This window comes from Mustela erminea, chromosome 7 (assembly GCF_009829155.1).
Source record: "Mustela erminea isolate mMusErm1 chromosome 7, mMusErm1.Pri, whole genome shotgun sequence".
In the NCBI taxonomy this organism is placed as follows: domain Eukaryota; kingdom Metazoa; phylum Chordata; class Mammalia; order Carnivora; family Mustelidae; genus Mustela; species Mustela erminea.
The window spans coordinates 14032194-14054429 of record NC_045620.1 but is presented as its reverse complement, the minus strand read 5'-3'; the positions used below and the strand labels follow the sequence as shown (position 1 = coordinate 14054429).

Below are 22236 nucleotides of genomic sequence, written 5' to 3'. Positions count from 1 at the left end.
ACTTGACCTCTCTGTTCTTTGGTTTCCTCCTCTTAAAAATGGAGACAATAACAATGTCTATCTTACTAAGCAGCTGTGAGGGCTGGACAAGTAGATTTCAGTGGAATACTTCTGGCAGTGCTGGGAGCCGCCACATGCCCCATGGATTAGCTCCTGTGTTTTTTTGCCAGACAAGACTTCGTGCCAGGCCTGTAGGAGGCCTTTCCGTACATGAGCTCCTCCCATCTTCACAGGCACTGTTATAACCCCCATTTCACAGATGAGGAAACTGGGCTAAAAGAAGCAAGGGTCCTTGCTCTGGGTCAAAAGGGCTGGTTAGTGGACACCCATGTCTGTGCGGGGCCTTGTTTACGGGCATCCGGCTGAGGGCCAGCCAGGCACACCTGCAGACACTCGCACACACTCCAAGGTCACAAATTGCTGCCATTGTCAAGGTCAGGGTGGGGGATGTGGGGAGGGTCCTGCTTGAGGGTCCTGCTTCCTGGCCTGGGCGTGCACTATGTGGTTTCTGTCCGTGTAAATCTGTGCATAGAGTGTGCACGCAGGGAGCCGGGAGGCAGCAGGCTCGTGTGTGCCGCGCTCCGAGGCTCCCCGGTGAGGGGGCTCACGTACATATGTGCCTCCAAGGCTGGTTGATGCAGCCCCCACCTGAGCTACTAGAGGGAGAGTCTCTTCAGATGCAGAAGGGGCTCCCTGTCCCCCCAGTCCCCACACCGGGGATTCCTCTCTGCTGACTCTACCCCATCTGTGATTCTTTCTCACGTACTGCCCCCACCCCAACCTTAAGACACATATCAAAGCCCAAAATTTGTATGGTATTAATACAGGCTGCAGATTGAAGGGGAGAAATTGGTGTCCAGGCCACAAAGGAACATAAAGGCACCGAGTGCAGATCCTAGTAGAACACAGTAGACATTTAATACCTAATTTTGGGGGGCGCCTGGGTGGCTCAGTGGGTTAAAGCCTCTGCCTTCAGCTCAGGTCATGATCTCAGGGTCCTGGGATTGAACCCCGCATTGGGCTCTCTGCTCAGCAGGAAGCCTGCTTCTCCCTCTCTCTCTGCCTGCCTCTCTGACTACTTGTGAGCTCTGTCAAATAAATAAATAAGTAAATAAATAAATAAATTTTTAAAATACCTAATTTTTGAATAAATGAATGAGGCAGGTACTATCATGATGCCCATTATAGAGATGGGAAAACAGAGGCTTATTGTAGGTCCAGTGATCTTCCCACAGTTCTACAACTGAGCTGGGATTCCGACCCAGGTCTTCTTTGATTCCAGAACCCCCATACTTTCCGATGCACCCCACTGTGGAGTGCTGGCAGGAAATGAGGGTTTGTTCCCTCCGGTCCAGTGTGGGCTTTGCTGGTTTTGATGTTTGAAGAAGGGTGTAGGGAGGACTGGGCTGGGCTGATCAAGGGCCTGACTCTCTGCAAGGCTGCCTAACCCAGAGGTGGGCCTGTCTGAGCCCCTCTGAGCACTCTCCTCCCTCCCTCCAAAGCTTCCAAGGTTTCCCTTTGAAGCAAGGAGTCCCGCTTCTCCACCTGCCGTTCAGGGTCCTTCCCGGGCTGGCCCAAGTGTCCCTCTGTCCTCATCTCTGCCCACCTTGACATGCGCTCACCCACTGATCACGCTGCTGCTGAACTTAACCTCCCGGATCTGCAACTCTCTTCCTGCTTCCCGGCCCTCACCCTCACTCCAACCAGGAGCATCATCTCCCTGTGCCAACCTCACCTCTTCAGCCTTGCTCAGGGGCCACCTGGGGAAGTCTGGGCTTGTTCCTGTGCCCTGAGCACTCGTCCCCCTGTGGAGCTCTGTAGTCCTCAAGCCCCTGCCCTCAGCCCAAGAGCACTCAAACTTAGATCTGTTACTAGAGGCCTTCAACTGGGGGCCTAGCCTTTGTGTTGGCCTATGTCTGATTCATCTCTGTGCCTTATGCACCAGGGAGGACACCTAACCACAGAGAAGGTAAGAAGCTGGGGTAAAATTCCAGGAGGCTGAACTCAGGAAGCAGATAATCCTGGGTTAGATCACGCCCGTCCCCTTCAAGCTGAATGATACTGGGAGAGTCACTTCTCCTCTCTGACCCTCAGTTTCTTCATCTGTAAACTGGCAATAAGATGAGGTACTTTTCCACTCTCCCCAGTGCAGGAACTCAGAAAAACTGCTCTGTATATCTGCATCTCTGTGTTCTGCAGGTGCCCAGGTAAAATCTCCCAGGATACCACTTACTGTCTTCATCTCCAGGAACACACCAAGCTGCCTCTGCCCCAGGACCTTTGCACTTGCTGTTCCCTCCACTTGGAATGCTCTTCCTCACATCTTTGCAGGCTGGCTCTCACTTTATCATTCTCCATCCACAGTAGCCCCTGTTGTCCCAATCCTCCTTATCCTACCGCCCTGTTTAACTCTTTCATGGCTCTTATGAGCAGTTATTTCCTGACTGGTATCAACAGATGTTTTACTACTCGATGAGTGTCTACCCCTGGGAGAAGGCAAACTCTCTGTGGGCAGGGACAAGGTCTTATTACCACTGGTTCCCCCTTGACTCAATGTGCAGGCACTGGCTGAGTCCACGAGCCTGAGGACTAAGGAGCTGAGGAGGCCATCTGGGCTCTGGGTACCACATGTACCCTGGGAGGTGCCCTTCAGTCTCTCAGTGGCCCCTCACTGGCCTCCTGTTTCCATGTCTGTCCCCTGCAGAGAGGGCGCTCATCCCCAGCTCTGCCCTCCGCTGAGTCATCCCTGCGTCCCTGGGCCTGGCTCGGCACACGAGGAGGAGTTGGGTAAATGTTTGTGGTGTTAAATTGGAGCTGTCTCAGGCTCCTAGCCGCCTCCCGGTCTGAGGAGCCCCAGGGAAGGGGCCGGCAAAGAGAGATGAAAGAAGGTGAGAAGCTGGTTTCAAAGTTGGCCCTTTCAGTGCAGATAAAAGCTGGAGGGAAGGGAAACCAGCGGAGGGAGGAGGGAGTCTGGGAGTCTCAGTGCCGGGGAGGGGAGTGCACACAGAAGCACTAACCTGGGAGGCGAGGACTCAGCTCCTACTCTTGGCTCTCAACTCCCCCGGGGGGAGCCCAGGAATGCCTCCTCCCCTCCCTGGGCCTCGGCTTCCTCACACACATGGGTGATAATCCCTTCCAGGAGGGAGAGAGGTTCCTGGCCCAGCAGGAGTCAAAGGGGGTTGCCGACAGACCTACTGACAGCCTGAGTGGAAGGGCAGCAGAGGAGCTCAGAGGAAGCAGGACGGTTTGGGCAGTGAGGAAAGCAGAGGCAACCCCGGTCCTCTGGCCCTCTGGCCTGAGTCTGAGCTCCTCAGCCTGCCCTTAAGGCCTGCCAGACCTCACTTTCGCTGCCTCATCTCCCTCAGTCCACTGTAGCCATCACGATCTGCTCTTCTGCGGGACATCTACCTCTGCCTCCGTATGTCCGCACAAGCTGTTCCTCTGCCTAGAATGCCCTTCACCTCGTATTTACGCCTGACCATACCAGCTCAGTTCATTTCCTGCCTCCTCCAGGAAGTCTTTTAAGACCCTTGAGGGTATTTCCCAATCTGGGAGCCCATAGGCAGTTAGGCAGGATGGCAACTCTCTGTCGTCATCCAGGGCTGCCATGTAGGATGGTATAGGCTGTGCACTGCACAACCCAGAGAACCATTCACGTAGATGATGAGGGGAATGTTTCCCATCTGGAACCATGTAATGCAGCGATCCTCAAACTAGTTCCCTCTCCCTCTCTTCAATGCTCCACACAAAGACTGGCAAATAGTAGGTTCAGGGATTACCTACTGATTCTGTCCAGGGGTTTCAGGGAGGAAGCACGGAGCTCGGGAATCTCCTTCTGGTCCGTCCAAAAACGGCCCTCCCCCAATCCCTGGCCTCTGGATTATTTCTGCTACAACCGTAGCTACAACCGTTCTTCCGGTCTCTTCTACCTGACCTTCTTCCAACTTGAGCCACAGTTAGGGACTTCCCAAACCCTTCCAGAAACACTGACAGAGCTTCAGCATCCCCTCCCCTCCACCCACCTGCCTCCCTCCCTGCTCACCCCTGTCTCTCCCTATCTTTCCCTTTCTGGCTTTCTTAGCAAATCTCCTGTTTCTACATGGCCAGGAGGTCCTCTGCCTCTTTTAGTTCCTCTCACGGTCTTCCCACCGGCTCCCCCGCCATCTGACCTCCTCCTCTTACTGTGGGTCTCTCCCCAGGCTCCTGAGCCTCTGTCTCTCTCTTTTCTCAGTTTTTCTCTGCTTTTTATGTTTCATTCACTCACACCAGGGCAGTCAGCGAGTGTCCACTGAGTGCAGGCTTTGGGTTGGCCCTGAGGGTAGAGTGGTGAGCACACAGAACTCCCTACCCTCACGGAGCTTATCTTGTAGCGGAAGAGACACACAGGGAGCCAGAAAGCTAGGTAGCGTGTTAGACGATGACGAAGGCTACTGAGGAGGGAGAAACATGCAGAAAGGGAATGTGAAGTGTTGGGCTGGGGGTTGGGGTGGGGTTGAAATTTTAGAAAGAGTGGTCGGGAAAGGTGACTCTTGAGCAAAGGCCTGGAGGAAGCGAGTGGACCAATAGTGGGGATATTAAGGGCGGGGGGCGGGGACGTTCTAGGCAGAGGGATCAGCCGTTGCAAAGGTCCTGAGGTGGAGTGAGCCTGGTGCATCTGCAGAGCAGTGAGGAGGCCAGGGTGGCTGAGATGTGTGAACGAGGAAGGAGGGCCTTGGGAGGAATGGTCTGAAAGCCTACAGGGAGGCCAGATCTCATGGGTCTGGGGGCATTGTGAGAGCTTGGTCTTTTATTCTGAGCCCGATGGGTGCCTCTGGGGGCTCTGGGCAGAGGAAGGCCCAGAAATGATTTCCATTTCGACAGGATCAGTCCGGCCCAGAGGCAGTTCTAGATTAAAGAGGGGCAGGGCAGAAGCAGGGAGACCAGTTGGGGGGCGGTAGGGGAGTGCGGGTTCTGGTCCGGATCTGGGTGAGAGAAAATGGGGGCCTGGACCAGGGGATAGCAGCGCAGGTGGAGAAAGTGGTTGGATTCCGGATATGTGACTAAAGTGTGGATGACGGATCCACTGATGGGCTGGAGGGAGGTGTGAGACAGGAGGCAGGGTGTCTCCAACATTTTTGAGTTCAAGGACTGGAAGGCTGGGGTCCTTGTTTTTGGTGGAGGGACCTGGAGCTCGGTTCTGAACGTTTTGGGTGCCTGAGGGAGCCACGGGGAGCCGCTGAGACCGCAGGGTGGGCAAAAGAGTGGAATCAGGGGTCACAGGCTTGTGGATGGAAGGGCCGTGGGCACCGAGGGAGTGAGCCACCGTGGACAGAGAGGAGGACCGGGGGCGAGCCGGGTTCACTCTGCGACGTCTGCCAAACCCGGGTCTCCCTCCTTGCCCCGGGTCCCCTGACTCTCTGTGATCATTCTCACATCTGTTTCCTTTGTCTCTGAGCTGCATCTCTGCGTCCAGATCCCCCTTCTCCGCCCCCCGCCCCTCCCCCTCTGCCCGCAGTCCGTCCTCGGGGGCGGTGGCGGGAGAGCAGGCAGCAGGCGTGGCCCCGGGCGGGGGTCTCACCGGACGGGCCGGTTGGCGGCGTCGGGGTCCCGCGCCGTCACCACGCCGACCAGGGAGCCCACCTGCGCGTCCTCCTGCACCTCCAGGAGGCCGGAGGGCGGCCGGAACTCGGGGGGCTCGTCCACGTCGGTCACGGCCACGCGCACGATCGCCTGGTCGCGGAACGTGCCCAGGTCAGCGAAGCGGGGATCCACGAACTTGTTGAGGGCCTCCAGGACCACGGTGTGCACGGGCTGGGACTCAAAGTCCAGACGCTGCGGGGAGGAAGCAGAAGGCTGGTGAGTAGGCCCCCCGCAGGCTCTGTGCCTAAAGAGAACGTCAGGGAGGTGAGCCCAGAGGGGGCGGGGCCGGCCCAAGGTCACGATGACTCAGCGTGGGGGGGTGTGTGTGGCACCGGGAGTGGTGGGCTGCACTAGGAAACCTGCTGTTGGGAGACCCAGACCAGCCCTTCCTGGTTACAGGTGGATGAAGCCAGACTGTGGGGGACAGTCTTGCCAAGGGTCACACAGCCCATCAGGGTAAAGGACCCTGACGTCTGACATCTGACTTCCCACCCCAGAAGCACAGTATGTTGGGGCATTTCATAAATTTATTAATTCACGGAACACTTAGTGTGCGCACCAGTGCTTTAAATACATTAACTCATCTAATTTGACAACATCCCTAAGAGGCCTGCATTGTGGTTATCTCCTTTTGCACCGGAGGAACTCGAGGTCACTTAGCAGTTAGGCAGAGGCAGGATTCAAACCCAGGCAGTGCTGCTCCCAAGTCCTGGCCGTTAACCCCGGGCAAGGAAAGCCCACTGTGGCTGACTCGCTGTGTGTCTATGGGCAATCAGTTTAGCCTCTCTGGGCCTTGGCTCTGTGGTTTAAGGAGACATTTCCCAGGTCCGCAGGCGGCAGCAAGGAATGTGAGTCGAGCCTGTTAAGCCACGCTGCCCGAGAGCTTTCCTTGGAAATCTGGCTAAACCCGTGCTGAGCCTCGCTTCTCATCAGGGAGTGCTCACGGGTGACCTTCTGATGAATGAGCTTCGAGGCTGTGTGTTGGCTCCAGCCTTCTAAAGACAACACCCAGGGACATAGCAGTGGTGGGGCTCAGGCGCCTCTGTCGCGTGGGGGGAGCTATCTGGGTGGCAAGGGTGATCTTCCTGGAGACCTGCCCTGTGCCTAGACACCACTGCTTTGCTCTCAGAACCTCCTGCCCCACCTTCTCCAGCAGAAGACTCGGCCACCTCCTTCTTCCTTCCTCTGTCTTGTTGCCTGGGAAATCAGGATGCAGGGAGGCAAGCCAGAGCCAGGCGTGAGTGAGCGATGGGCTCTGGAGCCAGGTCATCAATCAGGCTTGGGCTCTGCGCCTCCACTGAGATACCTCTGGCGCCTCTGCTGGAGCCCGGGTGTTGGGGGGTGGTGCCTGGGATGGGGGGAGGGGTTATGGGCAGCCTGGGGATTAAGAGCAAATGCAGAGGCTGGGCTTGGGGTCTGACTCTGCTGCCCTAGGATGCTGAGCCCCATCTGGGAAATGGGCTCATCTTCCAGAAGACAAATGGAACTCAGAAGACTGAAAGCCACATAATACTTAAAGGGGTGGATTCTGTAGCCAGACTGCCTGGGCTCGTAGCCCTACTGTGTTTTGCGAGATGCATGCCCTTGGATGTGAATTGTTGAATGCCATGGCCTCAGTTTTCTCATCTATAAAATGGGCAATAATAGTACCTCGGAGGGTTGTGGTAGGGATTGATTAAGTTAATACATGACGAGCAGCTGAAAGGCGTCTGGTAGCTCGGATACACTTTACTATAAATAATAGCTACTATATTTTAATCTTCTGGGGAGTTGCTGAAGAAACTGGGAGTCTTCACTCTTTTCAAACCCTCCAGGCCAGGTAGAGAACAGGTCATTATGTGCTTCTTGAGTGAATGAAGGGCTGTAGAGCGCAGACACTGCTGTGGGTCCCAGACAGCAGGGCCCAGGCTGATGAGAGCAGATTCTGATCTGCTGATGGAAACACGTCCTGGCTGAAGGGGAGGAGAAATAGCTGGACGGTGGCAGGGAGTGAGCACCCCAGCCTGGAGGCGTACAAAGGCCGACCAGCACTTGCAGGCCAGCCCAGGGGATTGGCCTCTCATGGGAAAGCAAGGCTAGGGTGGTGGTCTCAGAGGCCTGTGTGGCGCTGAGTTGCCAAGCCCACGACCAAATCCTGGAAGACGGATTTTTGCTTCTCATTTGATCTCCATACACTTCCCCTAGGAAGCCCTGAGCCTGTTCTTTTAGCTTTTGGTTCCTGGGCTAGTCAGTAGGGGAGGAGGGCTGTTGAACTCAGGAAGGAAAGAGCTTGGAGTCACCAGACTGGGGTTCAAATCCTGACTCTGCCCCTTACAGCTATGACCTTGGGCAAGCCCTTTTCCCTCTCTGTACCTCTGTTTTCTTGCTTGTAAAAATGGGCTGAAGGACTGATGTCTCTTCAGAGGGAAGCATGAGGATGAAAGGAAATGAGCATGAAGGGCCTGAACTTGAAGGAGCTCAATGCAGTGATTCTGAGCACGGATCCAAATCTGGTTTGAATCCGGGCTCTCAGAGCCAGCTGTGCCACTTATCTTCTTTGTGCCTCATTTTCTCATTTGTAAAATAAGACTGAGACCATCACTGTTTTCCCCAGGTTGGTTTTGGGTCCCCAGAGAGATCAGGGCTATGTGGCAGCTCTAAGGCCTCCCTAACCCAGCCAACCTGAGTCTGCACACCACACCCCCCCCCCACCTCCTGGGGAAGCCGCACCTTCTGCACCACGATGATGGCCTCCTGAGTGTCGCTGTCCGTGGTGACCTTGAACACTTGGCCGCCGCTACCGCTCTCTTCCTTGAGGTGGTAAGTCATATCTGTGTTCTCACCCACGTCCGAGTCCTCAGCCTTCACTCGTCCCACAGCTGTGCCGATGGGGGCTGACTCCTGAATGCTGAACTGGTACATCTCTGTAGGGGATACAGCTGTGAACAGAGATGGGGGGGCAGCCCCTACCCCCAACTTCCACCACCTTTAGCGGAGACGAGAGGGGGGGCCCAGATGGGCTCCTGGGAGGGCAGTGTCTGCAAAGGGCTCCCAAGGGAGCAGAGTGCCAAGAGGAGGGTCCTAATTCTGACCCTGAGCTGATTTGCTGACTGATAGGAAAAATGCCTGCCATGGCTGGGGCTTCGGTTTCCCCGTGTGCCCAAGAGGGGTGCAGAGGAGCAAAGTGATCAAGGCTCAGGTCCCGGAGTCAGTCCTGGCTGTGTAATCCTGAGCCTTGGTTTCCTCATCTGTAGAATGGGAACAGCGCCTTCCTGGCGGCACCGTCATTATGCCAGTTAACTTAGACGAAGAGGCGTGGGAAGTGCTTAGTACAGTGCCTAGCTCATAGTAGCTGCTCAATAAATGGAACAAATTATGGTAAAAGAGTGGGGCTTTGCATCGATTTCTTACTGCTCTTGATGTTAATGACGTTGATTTCTTCCTTCCCATGTATTTGTTAAGCATCTATGGGGTTCCAGGTGCAGTTCGGGCACTGGGGTCATAGCAATAAGCAGAACAGACCCAAATCCCAGTTCTCACAGGGCTTTCCTCTTACCAGGCAGAGAAAGACACAAACAATCACATCAGTAAAACATGTGTTGTATCAAATGGTGATAGGTACTTTGGAGAAAAATAAAATAAGGGAAAGGGCCTGGGAAAAGCCCGTGAGGGTGTGTGTGCAGTTTTAGATCGGGTAACTAAGAATGACGTTTTTTGCAAAAGCCTGAAGGAGGTGAGAGAGTAAGTCAAGCAGATTTGTGGGAAAGAGCATTCCAGGCAGAAGGGACAGCAGGTGCAAAGGCTCTGGGGTGGGTGCGATGCCCCGTATGTTTGAAGAATGGCAAGACTTCATTGTGGCTGGAGAAGCAGAGCAGAACTGCGAGGGAATGAGGTCAGACGGGACACAGACGGTACCCGCCTCTCCCAGAGCTGAGGTCGGGATGAGGGTTGTTCTGTGAGGGGCCTTGCGGGTGACGCAGGGCCTGTGGAGCTCAGGATGTGCCTCTTGCATTCCCCAAGGTCTGGATACCCCTTCTGTGGAGCGGTGGCCTCTGAATCATTCTCACACGGCAGCCAGAGGGGCTCTTTCCAAATCACGTGGACTGTGCCACTCCCCGACTGGACTCCCTTCCATAGCTCCCCACTGCTCGGCGATGGAGCCCTCCAGCCTTCTGGCCTGCCCTACAGGATGCTTGCTGCCTGGTCCCTGCTGACGTCTGTAGCCTCAGCCTTCCTCTCCCTGACCGCAGCTGCAGCCTGCCTGAGGTCCTTATAATTCCTCATCTCTAGGCATTCCCCTCTTTATTCTCCTTTCTGCTGTGCCCTCCCCAATTCCTACCCTTCCTTTAGTCTCACAGAACATTCCCTCCTCCAGGGAGCCTTCTCAGACTGACCTCCAGGCTCCCGTCTTGTGCCCCAGGGCCACCAAGCTTATCCCATTGTTAAGGATTCCTACCTTTCCCTATCAGTTTCTGCTTCTTCTATCCCTGCTCTCTCCTGTCTCCTCTGTCCCTGGTGTGAGCTCCTGGAAGGCAGGAACCACATCTCTTATTCATCAGGCATTCTCCAAGCTTGGCAGAACACCAGACTGTCGCATAAATGAAATGTGTGAGTGACTAGGGAGTGAATGAATGCAAAGGACCATGGGTCTACGCTCACTGGGTTAACACAGATTAAAGAGTCTGACAATAGCAAGTGTTGGTGAGGATGGACTACAATGGACACGTGCATTTTTTTCCATGGGGGGTGCAGCTGGGCTTTTGTTTAGTAAAGCTGAGGCTGAGTATATCCCACGAGCCAGCTATCCTGTTCCAGTGTGTATATACACCAGAGATATGCATGCAAACCAGCACTTTGAGAAGTTCGCAAGGTGCAGCAATGTTCAGGACAGTGTCCTTCATCATAGCCTCAAACTGGAAACAAACCAACCGTGCATCAACACAGAACAGATAAACGATGGACACCGTGCAGCCATGAAGATGAACGCATTAAAGCAACGAGCAACAACCTATGATTTCACGAACATAATTTTAAGAGGAAAAAAAAAAAGCAAGACACAAAGAGGTTATATGGTATGAGTCTGCTCATCTAAGGTTAAACAACCAGGTGAAATTAAGCTATAGGGTTCGGTGATGCGGATGTAGGTAAACTGACTCTAAGGTAAGGAGGCGGCAGTCACAACTGCGGATCATGCTTGACCCTGGAAGAGGGGGTGTGGGGGACAGTCGGGCTCAGGAAAGGCACGTGGAGGCTGCTGGGGTCCAGGAGTGTGGTTTCCAGGAAGGTTCGCTTTATAGTTAGTTGTCAAACTGGCCATTTTTACTTTCCAGCCTTCTGCTAGGGTGCATATTTCACAATAAAGAAGTGTTAAAGATAAAGAGGGAACGAATCAATGAATGAACAAACAAGAATCTTCCTGGGGCCAGGGTCCCTCTTCTCTGCTTTGCCCCACTGCTTCCCCCTCAGAGCCGGCACAGAGCCTCACACAACTGGACAGAAACCCGGGTGCGCCCCACCCCTCCACCCCTCCACGCGGTGCCTCAAAGCTCCCCACTCCACGTGGGGGTAGGGGTTGGCTCTGCCCCCGGCTCCCTGGCGACACAGAGCTGGCTGGCGGTTCCGCCCACCCAGCCCAGAGCCTGGGCTGAGGCGCTAGGCCCGGATGACGGTGCGCTCTCAGCTAAGGGATTGGATTCCCTTATCTCTCGGGGGTCAGTCCCCTGTGGCGGGCCTAATGTGAGAGCAGCAGACCTCGAGTAATGACTCCCCGATAGGGATCAGCCCGGCTCCCTGCCGCATTTAGTCTCTGCCAGCTTTGGCGGCTTCCCGGCTTCCCCAGCGCGGCTCTGGGCCCAAGGCTGGGCAGAGGGGTTGGCTGACCGGGAGGTGGGGGACTCCGCCAGAGAACCAGCCCCAGTGCCCTGTTGTTCCAGGAAAGGCAGAGAGTGGAAAACCTCCTAATTCAGAAGCACAGCACCCTGCCCTCCAGGCTAATGGGGGGGGGGGGACAGACCTGTCATTCCAGCCCCCACCCCCACCCCACTTCTCTGTGCAGCATGGGCAGGCCTTGGCCTGGGTCTGGCCACAGCCTCTGTTCACATCCCTGTGTCTCCCCACCAACCCCCTGGCCAGCCCCCAGCCCTTCCCTTTGCAAGCTTGGGTCAGGGGCAGGTACATAGACTAAGCAGGAGTAGGGTATGTGCGGGCCCAGTGAGGGGCTGGAGGAGGTGGGACAAACGGGGGCTCCCCCGTGGCAGGAAGCAAGGTGAGGGCGGTCAGTAACGGTGTTACTTGGCTGTGTGGAAAACCAGATAACTTCGAGGACTTCCTCTGCGAGGAGCATGATAGGAGGGGCACTGCAGGGAAATGGGTGGTTTGGGTGGATAGACAGATTCAAGTCCCTCTTCGGTGGACACCTAAAGGGAAGCATGAGCTTGGTGGGCGGCTGGAAGGATGAACAGACGCCCACGGAATCCCCGCCACGGAAGCTCGATGCAAGGGGAGCTGGGGGTCTACCAGATGGACGCAGATGCTTCCCTCGCCTTCTGGGAAGGCCCCACTTACTCTGAGGGAAACGGGGTGGGTTGTCATTGACATCAGTGACCACGATGGTGACGGTCGTGGAGCCGGAGAGGCCGCCCAGCTGGCCCGCCATGTCTGTGGCCTGGATCACCACTTCGTAGCGCTCCTGGCTCTCGCGGTCAAGGTCAGGCACAGCTGTCCGGATCACACCTGTGGGTGAGTGAGAGTGAGGCCAGGGATCTCCCCCCCGCAAGCTGCCAGCAGACACACAGACCCCTCCGTAAGCAGAGGCGGGTCTCAGGCAAGTTAAGGAGGGGAACGTCAAAGACATGGGTGTGGGGACGATGCGGATACAGGCTTAGCAGCCCCATGCACGCTCACGCACGCTGATGCACACTCACGCACGCTGACGCACACTCATACCTGCTCAGAGAGATCCGTTCTTTCCTCTCTCTGTCAGTGGCTCTCAGCAGAGCCAGGCATGGAGCAGCACCTTGGCTTTGAGTGTTAACATGGTGAACGAGACTCACGCCCACACTCATGCACACTCACTCTGGAGTCACACTCACCTGTATGCATACACTAGGTATGGCTCGCACACTTATATAGTACGTACATAAGAACACACATGAACTCACACACACGCGTGCACGCTCACAGCTGAGAGCACACTTATTTTCACTCTCCCTTCTCTGTGTTGGAGTCGACCCTCAGCCCTTGGGGTCCCCGGGCCCTGGCCCAGCCCTAGATTCTCTGTCCAGGCACTAGCGAATCACTGATCAGACAGCCCTTCAAGCTGTTGAGGCAAGAGGGGCAGGGGCAGCAGAAATGGGGGTGGGGGGTCACCGCAAGATTAATTCTGCCGAGCGGAAGGCCGAGTTCTTGTCTCCCTGCCAGTGGGAGACCGAGGTGGAGGGGAGAGTCGATGAGGCATTCAGTGCCTCCCCCGCCACTTACTCCAACCTGCCGAGTACCAGGTGGTGACAGGTGGTGCCCGGGGCCGGCACGCCAGGTGGAGTCATGCACCAGCAGCCCCATGATGCGCCCCATAAAACCCAATCTTAGACTCCTGATGTCTCCAAACAGCCCCCAGACTCCAATAGAGGCGCTAGAATGAGGGAAGAGGCTGCGGTGTGTGCGTGTATGTGTGTATCTGTATGTGTAGCTGGGGGTGCTGGAGGCAGGGCATCTAGGAAGTGGCCCTGCTTTTGTGGGATCACATGCAGATATGGAGAATGTGTAGTCTGTCTAATGAAGAGTCGCACAGACTCTCCATCGGTGGCCTCTGAGACCCTTCTATGGGCTCCCCGCTGACCCCTCCTTTCCTGAGGGTGGCCTTTGCAAGGATGGAGGAGTCTTGGAAGCCCATGAACTTGGGATAAATCCCAGCTCTACCATTTTTTTGGCCATGTGATCTTGAGCAAATCCCTTCCTCTGAATCTCAGTTTCCTTCTCTGGAAAATGGGACAACTGCAGTGCCTCCCTACAGAACAGGAACGATCAACCCCAGCACTATGGGAGTTTCAGGCGGAATAACATTACCCGCCACCTGCCAGTAGCAGCGTGTTCCATACCAGTCTCGGTTCTGGGCACAGCAGGCCCTCCTTGAGCTGCCCCAACACTGACTGTGAACGGGGCACCCTTCTGGCAATGAGGCTGGGCCCAGGCCTCTGCTGGTCTATCAGCTGAGGCTTTGCAGCCCTGGAGTGGGGGACAGAGAGCAAGGGAGACCTAAAGAGCCAGGAAAGAGAGAAGGAGAGAGGGGAGTGGTCAAGCCGGAGAGAAATGCGTACTCAGGAGGGGATGGTGAGAGAGAGGAACAGAGCTCCAGAGCCCCAGAGAAGCGAAAGAGAAAGAACTGAGAGAAAGAACCAAGGGGAGAAAGGAAGGCAGGAAACAATAGAGACTGAGTAAACAGCCTTTCTCGCAGACAGCAGGGAGGCCCAGGGTCAGGAAAGAGGGAAGAAAGACAGTGGAGGGAGAAAGGGAGAGGGCAGACAGGCCCACTGACGGTGGAGCGGGCACCAGGCCAGAGACGGGGGCTCCCTGAGTGAACCAGTCAGAAGGGCTGGGAGGAAGCCAACCAGTGGAGCCCCTCCTGCATCCCTAAGCTTTGCACATGTCCTTGGCCTCCAGGACCTCACGGACTGTAGAGGCGGTGCTGGGATTTGGGACCACCGTGCGTCTGTGAGCTTGCGCACCAGAAGCTGGTGAATGGGGCTTGGAGCACGGCTCTGGCTGAGGTCCACCCCTGGCGGGGAGGAACCCCGCTCATGGGGCTGCCTCCTTGCTGTCACTGCCACTTCTAGCTCTGGAGGGATGTAGGGCCACCAACCTCTGTTCACTTGGCAACTAGCCATGAAGCCTTGTAGACGATCAGGGGCCACTGTTGGGAGACTAGGAGGTGGGAACCCAGGGGCCCTGCTGCCTCTGGACCCAACCCTGGGATCACACCCGGTGACAGCCTGGGATGACTACAGCTCCCAATAGCGCACACCTGTGATTAGGCACACTCTTGGGTCACCCCCTCTCATACTGATTCAGGCCTTGGCTCTGCAAACTTGTTTTGGCCAATGGGACATCAGCAAACAGGACAAAAAGCAGAGGCTTGATAAGCCCTTGTGTGCGGGGGCCTGTCCTCTGGGAGCCTCAAGACCACTGTGCTGAGAAAAAGCCCTAGGCGGACGGCCACAAGGAGGGAGGGGCCCAGCCACGCTGGCTGTCCTAGCAGACCTGCCAGCTGACTGTCGCCCCATGAGTGACCCTGGCAAAAAGACCTGTGCAGCCAACCCACAAGATTATGACAAGAAAAAACTGTTGCTGTGTTAAGTCGCCGTGTTCGGGGGCAGTTTGTCAAAGAGCAGTAGATATCTGATGGCGAAATCATGTTCTCCGGACTGTCTCTCTCCTGGGCTCGCTCATGCAGCCACATTTCCTTAGAGGCTCCCCTGGCCAGAGGCCCAGCGGGGCCTGGCGCATAGGTCTGGCAGGTGGTCCCGGCCGTGAGGGGGCCGTGAGGGGGAGCGTGTCCGGTCTTCAGCAGGCTGAGCGCGTTTCCTTAGATGGTGGTCTTGGGAGAGAGGAGTGAGGGTGAGGATTGCAGGGCCTCTTAAGGCCTAACCTGGGACTTGGCAGAACATAATTTCTGCTCCAGATTCAAGACTCCACCTCTCTCTCTTTAAGTAAGCTCCATGCCCAACATAAGGTTTGAACTCATGACATTGAGAGATAGAGTCCAATCTCTATCTACACTCAGCCAGCCAGGCACCCATCTAGACTCCGTCTCTTGATAGGAGCAGTGGCAAAGTCACTTTACCTAGCGGGGTGGGAGGAATCCGTGGCATCTTCTGTTACCTGCTACGTTCGGCCCCCACTCCGCCTCCTGATGCAGGGAGGAGCAGCCTGGGGCTGGTGCCTGTCTCCCGGCTTGGGGGGTAAAATTCTCACACCGGCCCCTGCAATTGTTCTTGGAAGCTCTGGCCCTGCAAATCGCTTCATTCACTCACCTATCAGACGCTTACTGAGGAGGTACTGTGAGTAGGGGCACGGAGTCAGATTTGAGGCTGTGCAGAAAGGAGGGATTTTGGGGTCAGACTGACTGGTTTAGGTTCTTCTTTCCATCATGTACATGTTATCTGACCTCGGGTAAGTTCTTGAGTGCCTCTGAGTCTCCGTTTCCTATTCTATAAAATGGGGCTACCCAGTTGGAAGGCTTTTAAGGGAACTAAATGAGACAAGGTTTCCAGCGGCAGGTCTCACATTCTGGGGATGCCATGATGTTCCCTCCCTCAAGTCCTGGATCGGGTACCCGATCCTCCTGGCCTTGTTCATCGTCTTACCTAGAGGGTCTGGCACGTTGTAGGTGTTCAGTAAACACTTGGACTGCCTGACCTACTGCCACAGACCCTCTGTCTCCCCTCTCACAGGCTGGGTGTCGTTTGTTTCTGGCTTCTCTGTTGGAACAAAAGTCCCGCGGGGGCAGAAGCCAGATCTGGTTATCATCCTGACCCCAGGATCTGGGACTTAGAAGGTGCTCAGCAAAGGTTTGTTTCATTCATCCCAGGAAAACAGACATCTCTGACCCAGTTGAGAATTCTCAGCAGATAACTTGGAGTCTCTGAGCGCCCCTTTCTAGTCTTGCGGGAGTGGAGGTGGGCGGGGGGGGGGGGGGGGGGGGAGGGGCTGAAAGTCAGAACCTGGCCAGGGCTCCCAGAAGCCTTGTCCTCACCCATCCCCCTCAGTTCCAGCTGTTATCCTCACCACCCCTGCTGTCCCTTCCAGATTCTGCAGAAGGGGCCCTGGAGCCCAAGCGATGCCTCATTAGCCCGCAAATGCCATCCCTGTCGCCCCTGTGGGGGGCTTGCTGGCAGGCCTGGCCTTTAAAACACACAAGTTAATTCCTCCTCTGGCACTCGGCCCCACGGAGCCCCGCCTCCTCCTCTCCCTCACACCTTCCTCTCAGGGCCCGTTCCGGCTCTGCTCCCTGCTATCTGCACAGCGAGAACAGACTGTACCTCGCAGCAGCTGCTAAATATAGACCCGCATCAGCGGAATATTCCTGGCTGGGGAAATGGAGCTGGGGCTGGGAATGGCACCAGGGCGGCTCCTGCAGTGGGGCTGAAGCCAAGGGGAGGAACAATCTGGTCCTTCCTGGGAGGTGTCAGCAAAGACCCTCTCAGACTGAGAAAGTGAAGGACCCTAGGACAAGGACCTCAACTGTGCTGCTTCACCTGCCTTGTCTGGTGCCCATTCTCTGGCCTCCTGAGAACGGTTCCTGCCCTCCTGGGCTCTCCGAGGCCTCCCACGTGCCACCCTCTTCCTGCCTCCTTGCAGCGGGGGATGCTTTTTCTGAGAACCCGGCCGTCCTCTTCACTTGCTTGAAGTCTGGTCCCCCATCTGCTCACCCCTGCCATCTCCCAGACTCAGTCCTGGCCCCTCCCTTTTTTCTGTCTCTTCCTCCCTTTCTGGAAGGGGAATCAACTCGAAGGGCCCCCTCCTCAGGCTGAACGAATGAAGGCGTCAGTAGCAACAGGCAACAGCAGCCCCTCGGCTTGCCAGGAGGTACCAAGGATTGCGCCGGGCACTTTGTACCCTCGTTGTTCCCTTGGCCTGCACGTTCCTTCCGAGGGGGCTCATACCCTCCCTTCACTCACGTCTCTGTCCAAGGTCACCTCCTTAGAAAGGCCCGTCCTGATTTCTTCATCGAAGTCTACCCCTTTATCCTGCTTTCTGTGTCTTCCTTATATTTGTTGCTATGATGTTATGTTATACCTGGATAGGCTTATTTTCTGCATTTCTGTATTCCCTACTTGAATTAAAGCTCCATGAAGGTATGGATTTGCTTCCTGCCATATGCTTAGAGCCTAGAACAGAGCCAGGTACATAGGAGGCACTGGCTGAAGAGTTGTTGAATGAAGGAAGGAACTCTCCTGTTGGAGCCTCGCAACAGTCACTTGTGATGGGAATTATTATCCTTCTTGTGCATGTGGGAAACCAAAGTTTAAGGAGCCCCTGCTATTAAGAGAGCTCCAGGCCCATATTTCAGACAGCCTGCTAGATGTTCTAGATGTTTCTTTCCTTCTCCTCTCCCCTCCTAAAGGCCCTTTGGTTAAAATGGAATGAATTAGCTCTGCACCAGATCCCAGGGCACATTCACTAATTCTTTTGGTCCTAGTTTTCTTAATCAACATTCCTCCTTCTGTTTCTGTGGATGGTGCTCTTTCCCATCCCAGGTCCCAAAGTTGGGAACCCCCAGATTCTTCCCTCAGTCCAGTTCCCTACCCCCAAGGTCTGCCCTTGGTAGGATCTCACTGTCATCTCTTATTCTCCCTCCTCAGCATCTCAGCTAACCCTCGCCACCAATCCTGTGTCATTTCTGGCTCCTGAACTAGATGGAGCAGGTTCAGGAGTCTGGGTGGGGGTCGGGGAAGGGCGCAGGCCTTGGTGTTTATCATTTGGGGCTCTCTGTTGGGCACCCTAGGCTACTGAGTCTCCCTGAATTCAATTCCTGTCTCTGAGCCATGCTAAAGAGAGCAGCCCGAGGGATCTTGTTAAAATGAAAACCTGAGCATGTCACTTCCTTGCCTAAAAGTCATCAATGAGCCCAAAATGTTGGTGAGGAGGAGGGGAACAGGCGCCTTCCTATGTGGCTCTCGGGAGTGTAATCTGGTACATTTCGGCATTATCTATCCGGATTCCAAATGCATGTGCTCTTTGACCCAGCTTTTCCTCTTCCCGAAAATCATCCTGCAGATACACTCACACAAGCACAAAATGATATATGTATGAGGTTATTCACTGTAGCATTGCTTGTTGTAGCAAAAGATTGGAAACAGCGTAAGTGTCCATCAATAGGGGACTGGTGAAATAAATTTTAGTGTATCCACAACAGCTGTTAAATAAAAGAATGAGGAAGCTCTTTATGTACTGATATAGAATAATCTTCAAGATGTATTGTAAAGTGAAAAAGGCAAGCAGTGTATATAGTGTGTGTTTATAGCTACCATTTGTGTAAAAAAAATAAAACAAATACATGTACCTATTTTCTTGTACATGCATAGAATAGCTCTGAAAGGGTACGCAAGGAAATTACATTGGTTGCCTTGGGGACCCAAACTGGGTGGCTGGGGGACTGGAAGGGGTGAAGAATGTCCACTAAATACCTGTTTGGATTACTTTTTAAATTTCGAACCTTGAAATACGTTATTTATTTTTAGAAACTTAATATTTTTTTAAGTGAATGAGTCCAAGATCTCATAGGATATATGTACCAAGTAGCTACCTTTGGGGCTGTAATTAGGGGATGAGGGTGGGAAGCATCTTCCTTCCTTTCTTTCTTTCTTCCTTTCTTTCTTTCTCTCCCTCTTTTAACATTTAATGTTTGAATTTCCAAAATATATTACTTTTGCAAGGAGAAAAAAATGACAAAGATATTTTGCATAAGATAGTACAATTATAACTGCTCATAATCTAGAATCCTCAATCCCACACCCCAACAAATAAAATACACAAACAAAAACCCAAAATGCAGATCCACCACACACACACACCATTACCTTTAGAATAATCCTTAGAACTACCTTTTACCCCCATTACCCTTGGAAAAAAATTCCCTCATTACCCTTAGAATAAAATCCAAGGTCTTAAGCCTCACTTCTCCTGGGCCCAGTTGGGCCCCTACCAGCCAGCCCTGATCCCATCTTAGGCCTCCTGCTTTTCCCAGTCCTGAGTTGCTTACAATTCCCCTCATGCCTCAGGGTGTTCTTCCCTCCTAGTTTTGCCAGCACCATGCCCTCTGCCTGGAATGCCTGTCTCTGAATCCCCATCTGGGTCTGGCCAGCGCCTTCTTATCCTTTGGAGATCAGCTCCTTCCACCTCCCGGAACTTTGCATCCTGATGGCCCATGCATGTGCCTGTCGCCCCTGCCCCCACTGGACTGTGAGCCCCAGGATGGCATCTGATAAACATTGTGTGGTGGGCGGTCTCCAGTGAGCCCTCACTCCTGGCCTGCCCTTCCCATCTCAGGGACAGGGAGAACACCTTCCTTGGCATCGGCAGCCACGCCCAGCTGTGCAACAACCTCTGTGAGGCACTTCAGTTCTCTGAGCCTCATGTCCTGCTCTGCCCTCCCTGCCGCTCTGGCAGGGCCCTTCAGAGACGTAATCAGGCTCTAACCTCAGAGAAAGTGAAATGAGGACTGTGTTCGGTGGTGTTGGGGGAGGGAAAAGAAGCCAACAAGCCATTCTCGCCTGTCTCTATCTCTTTCCATCAGACCCTTAACAACTGTCCTTTGAACAGAGCTTTCACAACTGCTGAAAAGGCGCCCTTCACCTGCTGACCCCTAAGGGCTGCAGACACGCTTGCTTCAGTTAAGCTCCAAGGACAGGAGGGTCGCTTACGTGGGACCTCTGAAGTCCCCTTCAGGGCGCCCATGTTGGCATGGTGGAGGCATCCTGCCTTTTTGTTTCTCTTCCAGTATGGCAGGCGCTCCTCACCCCCCCCCCCCCGCCCTCAAGCCCCATCTTTTTCTGTTCCTCAGCCCTTGTCTCTTTCTGCCTGGCCGTCCTTTCCTCTCTGAGATCCTGGAACAGGATAGATGCCACTTCCGGGCCCGTCCTACCCTCAGCGATGTCTGGTTAGAAGGCTGCCAGCGGAAGTACCCCCACCCTCTAGCCCCGCCCCTCCGTGCCCCTCCTCCAGTCTTGCCCAGGCCCCGCCCCTCCGGCCCGGCCCCGCCCCTTACCTGTCTTGGGGTCCACGGTGAAGTGGTGCTCGCCATCCAGCACGCTGTACACCAGCCGAGCGCTGCTGCCGTACGTGGGGTCATCTGCATCAGAGGCCATCACCTGCATCACCGACGTGCCTGGACCCGGGGGACCAAGCGAGACGGGGGTCACCTGGGGCCGCTGTGCTTGTCCTCCCCACCCCAGGGAAGCTAGGAGAGGAGATCCAAGCTGGAGGTCGTGGAAGCTAGTCCCCTCACAGTCCTCATCCCCACACCGACTCCCAACCCGCTTCCTGATCTGGGGGCTTCCTGTGACACAAGCATGACCATGGAGTCAGATCTGGGTTCAGATCTCCTTTGGTGGCTCCCAGCTGTAGGATTCTGGCAAGGGAAGACAGCCTCTCTGAATCCGTTTCCTCTTCAGCAAATGGGGGATAATCCTAGTCCTTGGTTCTTGATGTTGAGGAATGCACTTTAAATTCTCAGTCCAGATGGGGCTCAGTCTCAGCGGGTGATGCAATGGTCATCGTCACCAATTAAGTCATCACGGTCAGAGTTAGAGCCAAGACTGGAAACTAGGCACCCGACTTCCAAAACAGGGGTCTTTCTACCCACCCCCGCCCCTCCTGATTTCTCGAGAGAATTCTGCCTCTCTTCCCTCCCACCTTACCACCCCCCACAGGATGGGGGTTGGGCAGCCCAGAAGGATAACCAAGTTCACTGGGGCTCAGAGGCCAGTAGCTTTTGGATTGGGGGCAGGAGGATGGTAAGGCCCAGCTTTCCCTGTGGGAAATAGTTGGCTGTGGGTCCTGGTGCCCTCCTCGCCCCTTCCCCTGGGTGTCCAGACAGTCCCCCGCCCCAGACACACACACACACACACACACACACACACACGCACACACACTTCACATACTCTGCATGCTCTGCACGTAGGCTGCTGGGGAGACTATAAATTGGATAAAAGTCCATCAAACAGCGGCAATTAAGTTATTGATTTTCGACGCTGCCTCATTAAACTGGGAGCTTCTCTCGGCCTGTCCCAGAGATGGCTCTAATTTGACATCATGTTCAATTTGACGAAATCAGGGCTTGGGATGTGAGGCTGGACAGGAGGGGGTTGAGGGTGGGGTGGGGGAGGGTTGGATGGGGAGGTGGGCAAAGCCTTCTGGTCCATCTGAACCTTTCCAGAAAGGAGGGGGTGAGGTAGAAGACCCAAGAGGGAGTCTTGGGAGCTCAAGATATGAGCCAAGAGGATAAGACTCAGACGTCATTTCAAGGTGATGCCTTCTTTTGAATGCCCTGCTGGTGAGGGGATGGGACCCAGACCTGCTGAGGTTCTGGGTGGGGCCTTCCCGGGGCTGGGTGGTACTCTCTGGGCCAGAAGGGTGCCTGCTAGGAAGTAAGGCCCATTCACAGCTTGGCTAATGAGTGAGGCTCTGGAAGTGCTACTGCAGCAATTCTGCTACGCCCAGCCTGCCGCCCGCCTCTCCCGCCTCCAGCCTGGGGCCCTCGATCATTCCAGACAGACACATGTATTTATTTTTCACTCTTTTGCATTCCTTATTTTCCTCTCTATATCCCCCCTCCCAGCCTGAGCCTTCTAAACCGGCCCCGCAATGCGCCTCTCTTTGGCAGCTCCTGCTCCATGTCAGCCATGTCAGGGTTGCCCAGAGAAGCTAGGGAAGGTATCTGAGCAAGCCCTCTCCCCCTCGATGCTTGGTGCCCAGGGTCTCCTCTCAGGGCCAAGGACATAACCCCAGGTGCCTCATATTATACAGAAAGAGGAAAAAGGAATAAACTCTTAGGGGCACCCACTACATGTCCAGCTTCACTGAGCACTTAAATTCATCATCTCTGGGGCACCTGGGTGGCTCAGTGGGTTAAAGCCTCTG

The 22236-nt window shown here is 54.9% G+C and overlaps 1 protein-coding gene across 3 annotated transcripts in view; it reads right to left on the bottom strand.

Annotated features, from left to right (window-relative positions):
• Positions 1–22236, bottom strand: part of CDH22 (cadherin 22) — a 120545-nt gene that overhangs the window by 26529 nt on the left and 71780 nt on the right. For all 3 annotated transcript variants that reach the window (XM_032350474.1, XM_032350473.1, XM_032350475.1), the window contains 4 exons: positions 20363–20482; positions 12163–12330; positions 8329–8522; positions 5558–5811 (listed from right to left, as the gene is read on the bottom strand). In XM_032350474.1, the coding sequence (XP_032206365.1) occupies positions 5558–5811; positions 8329–8522; positions 12163–12330; positions 20363–20482 (736 nt within the window). The remainder of the gene's footprint in view (positions 1–5557; positions 5812–8328; positions 8523–12162; positions 12331–20362; positions 20483–22236) is intronic.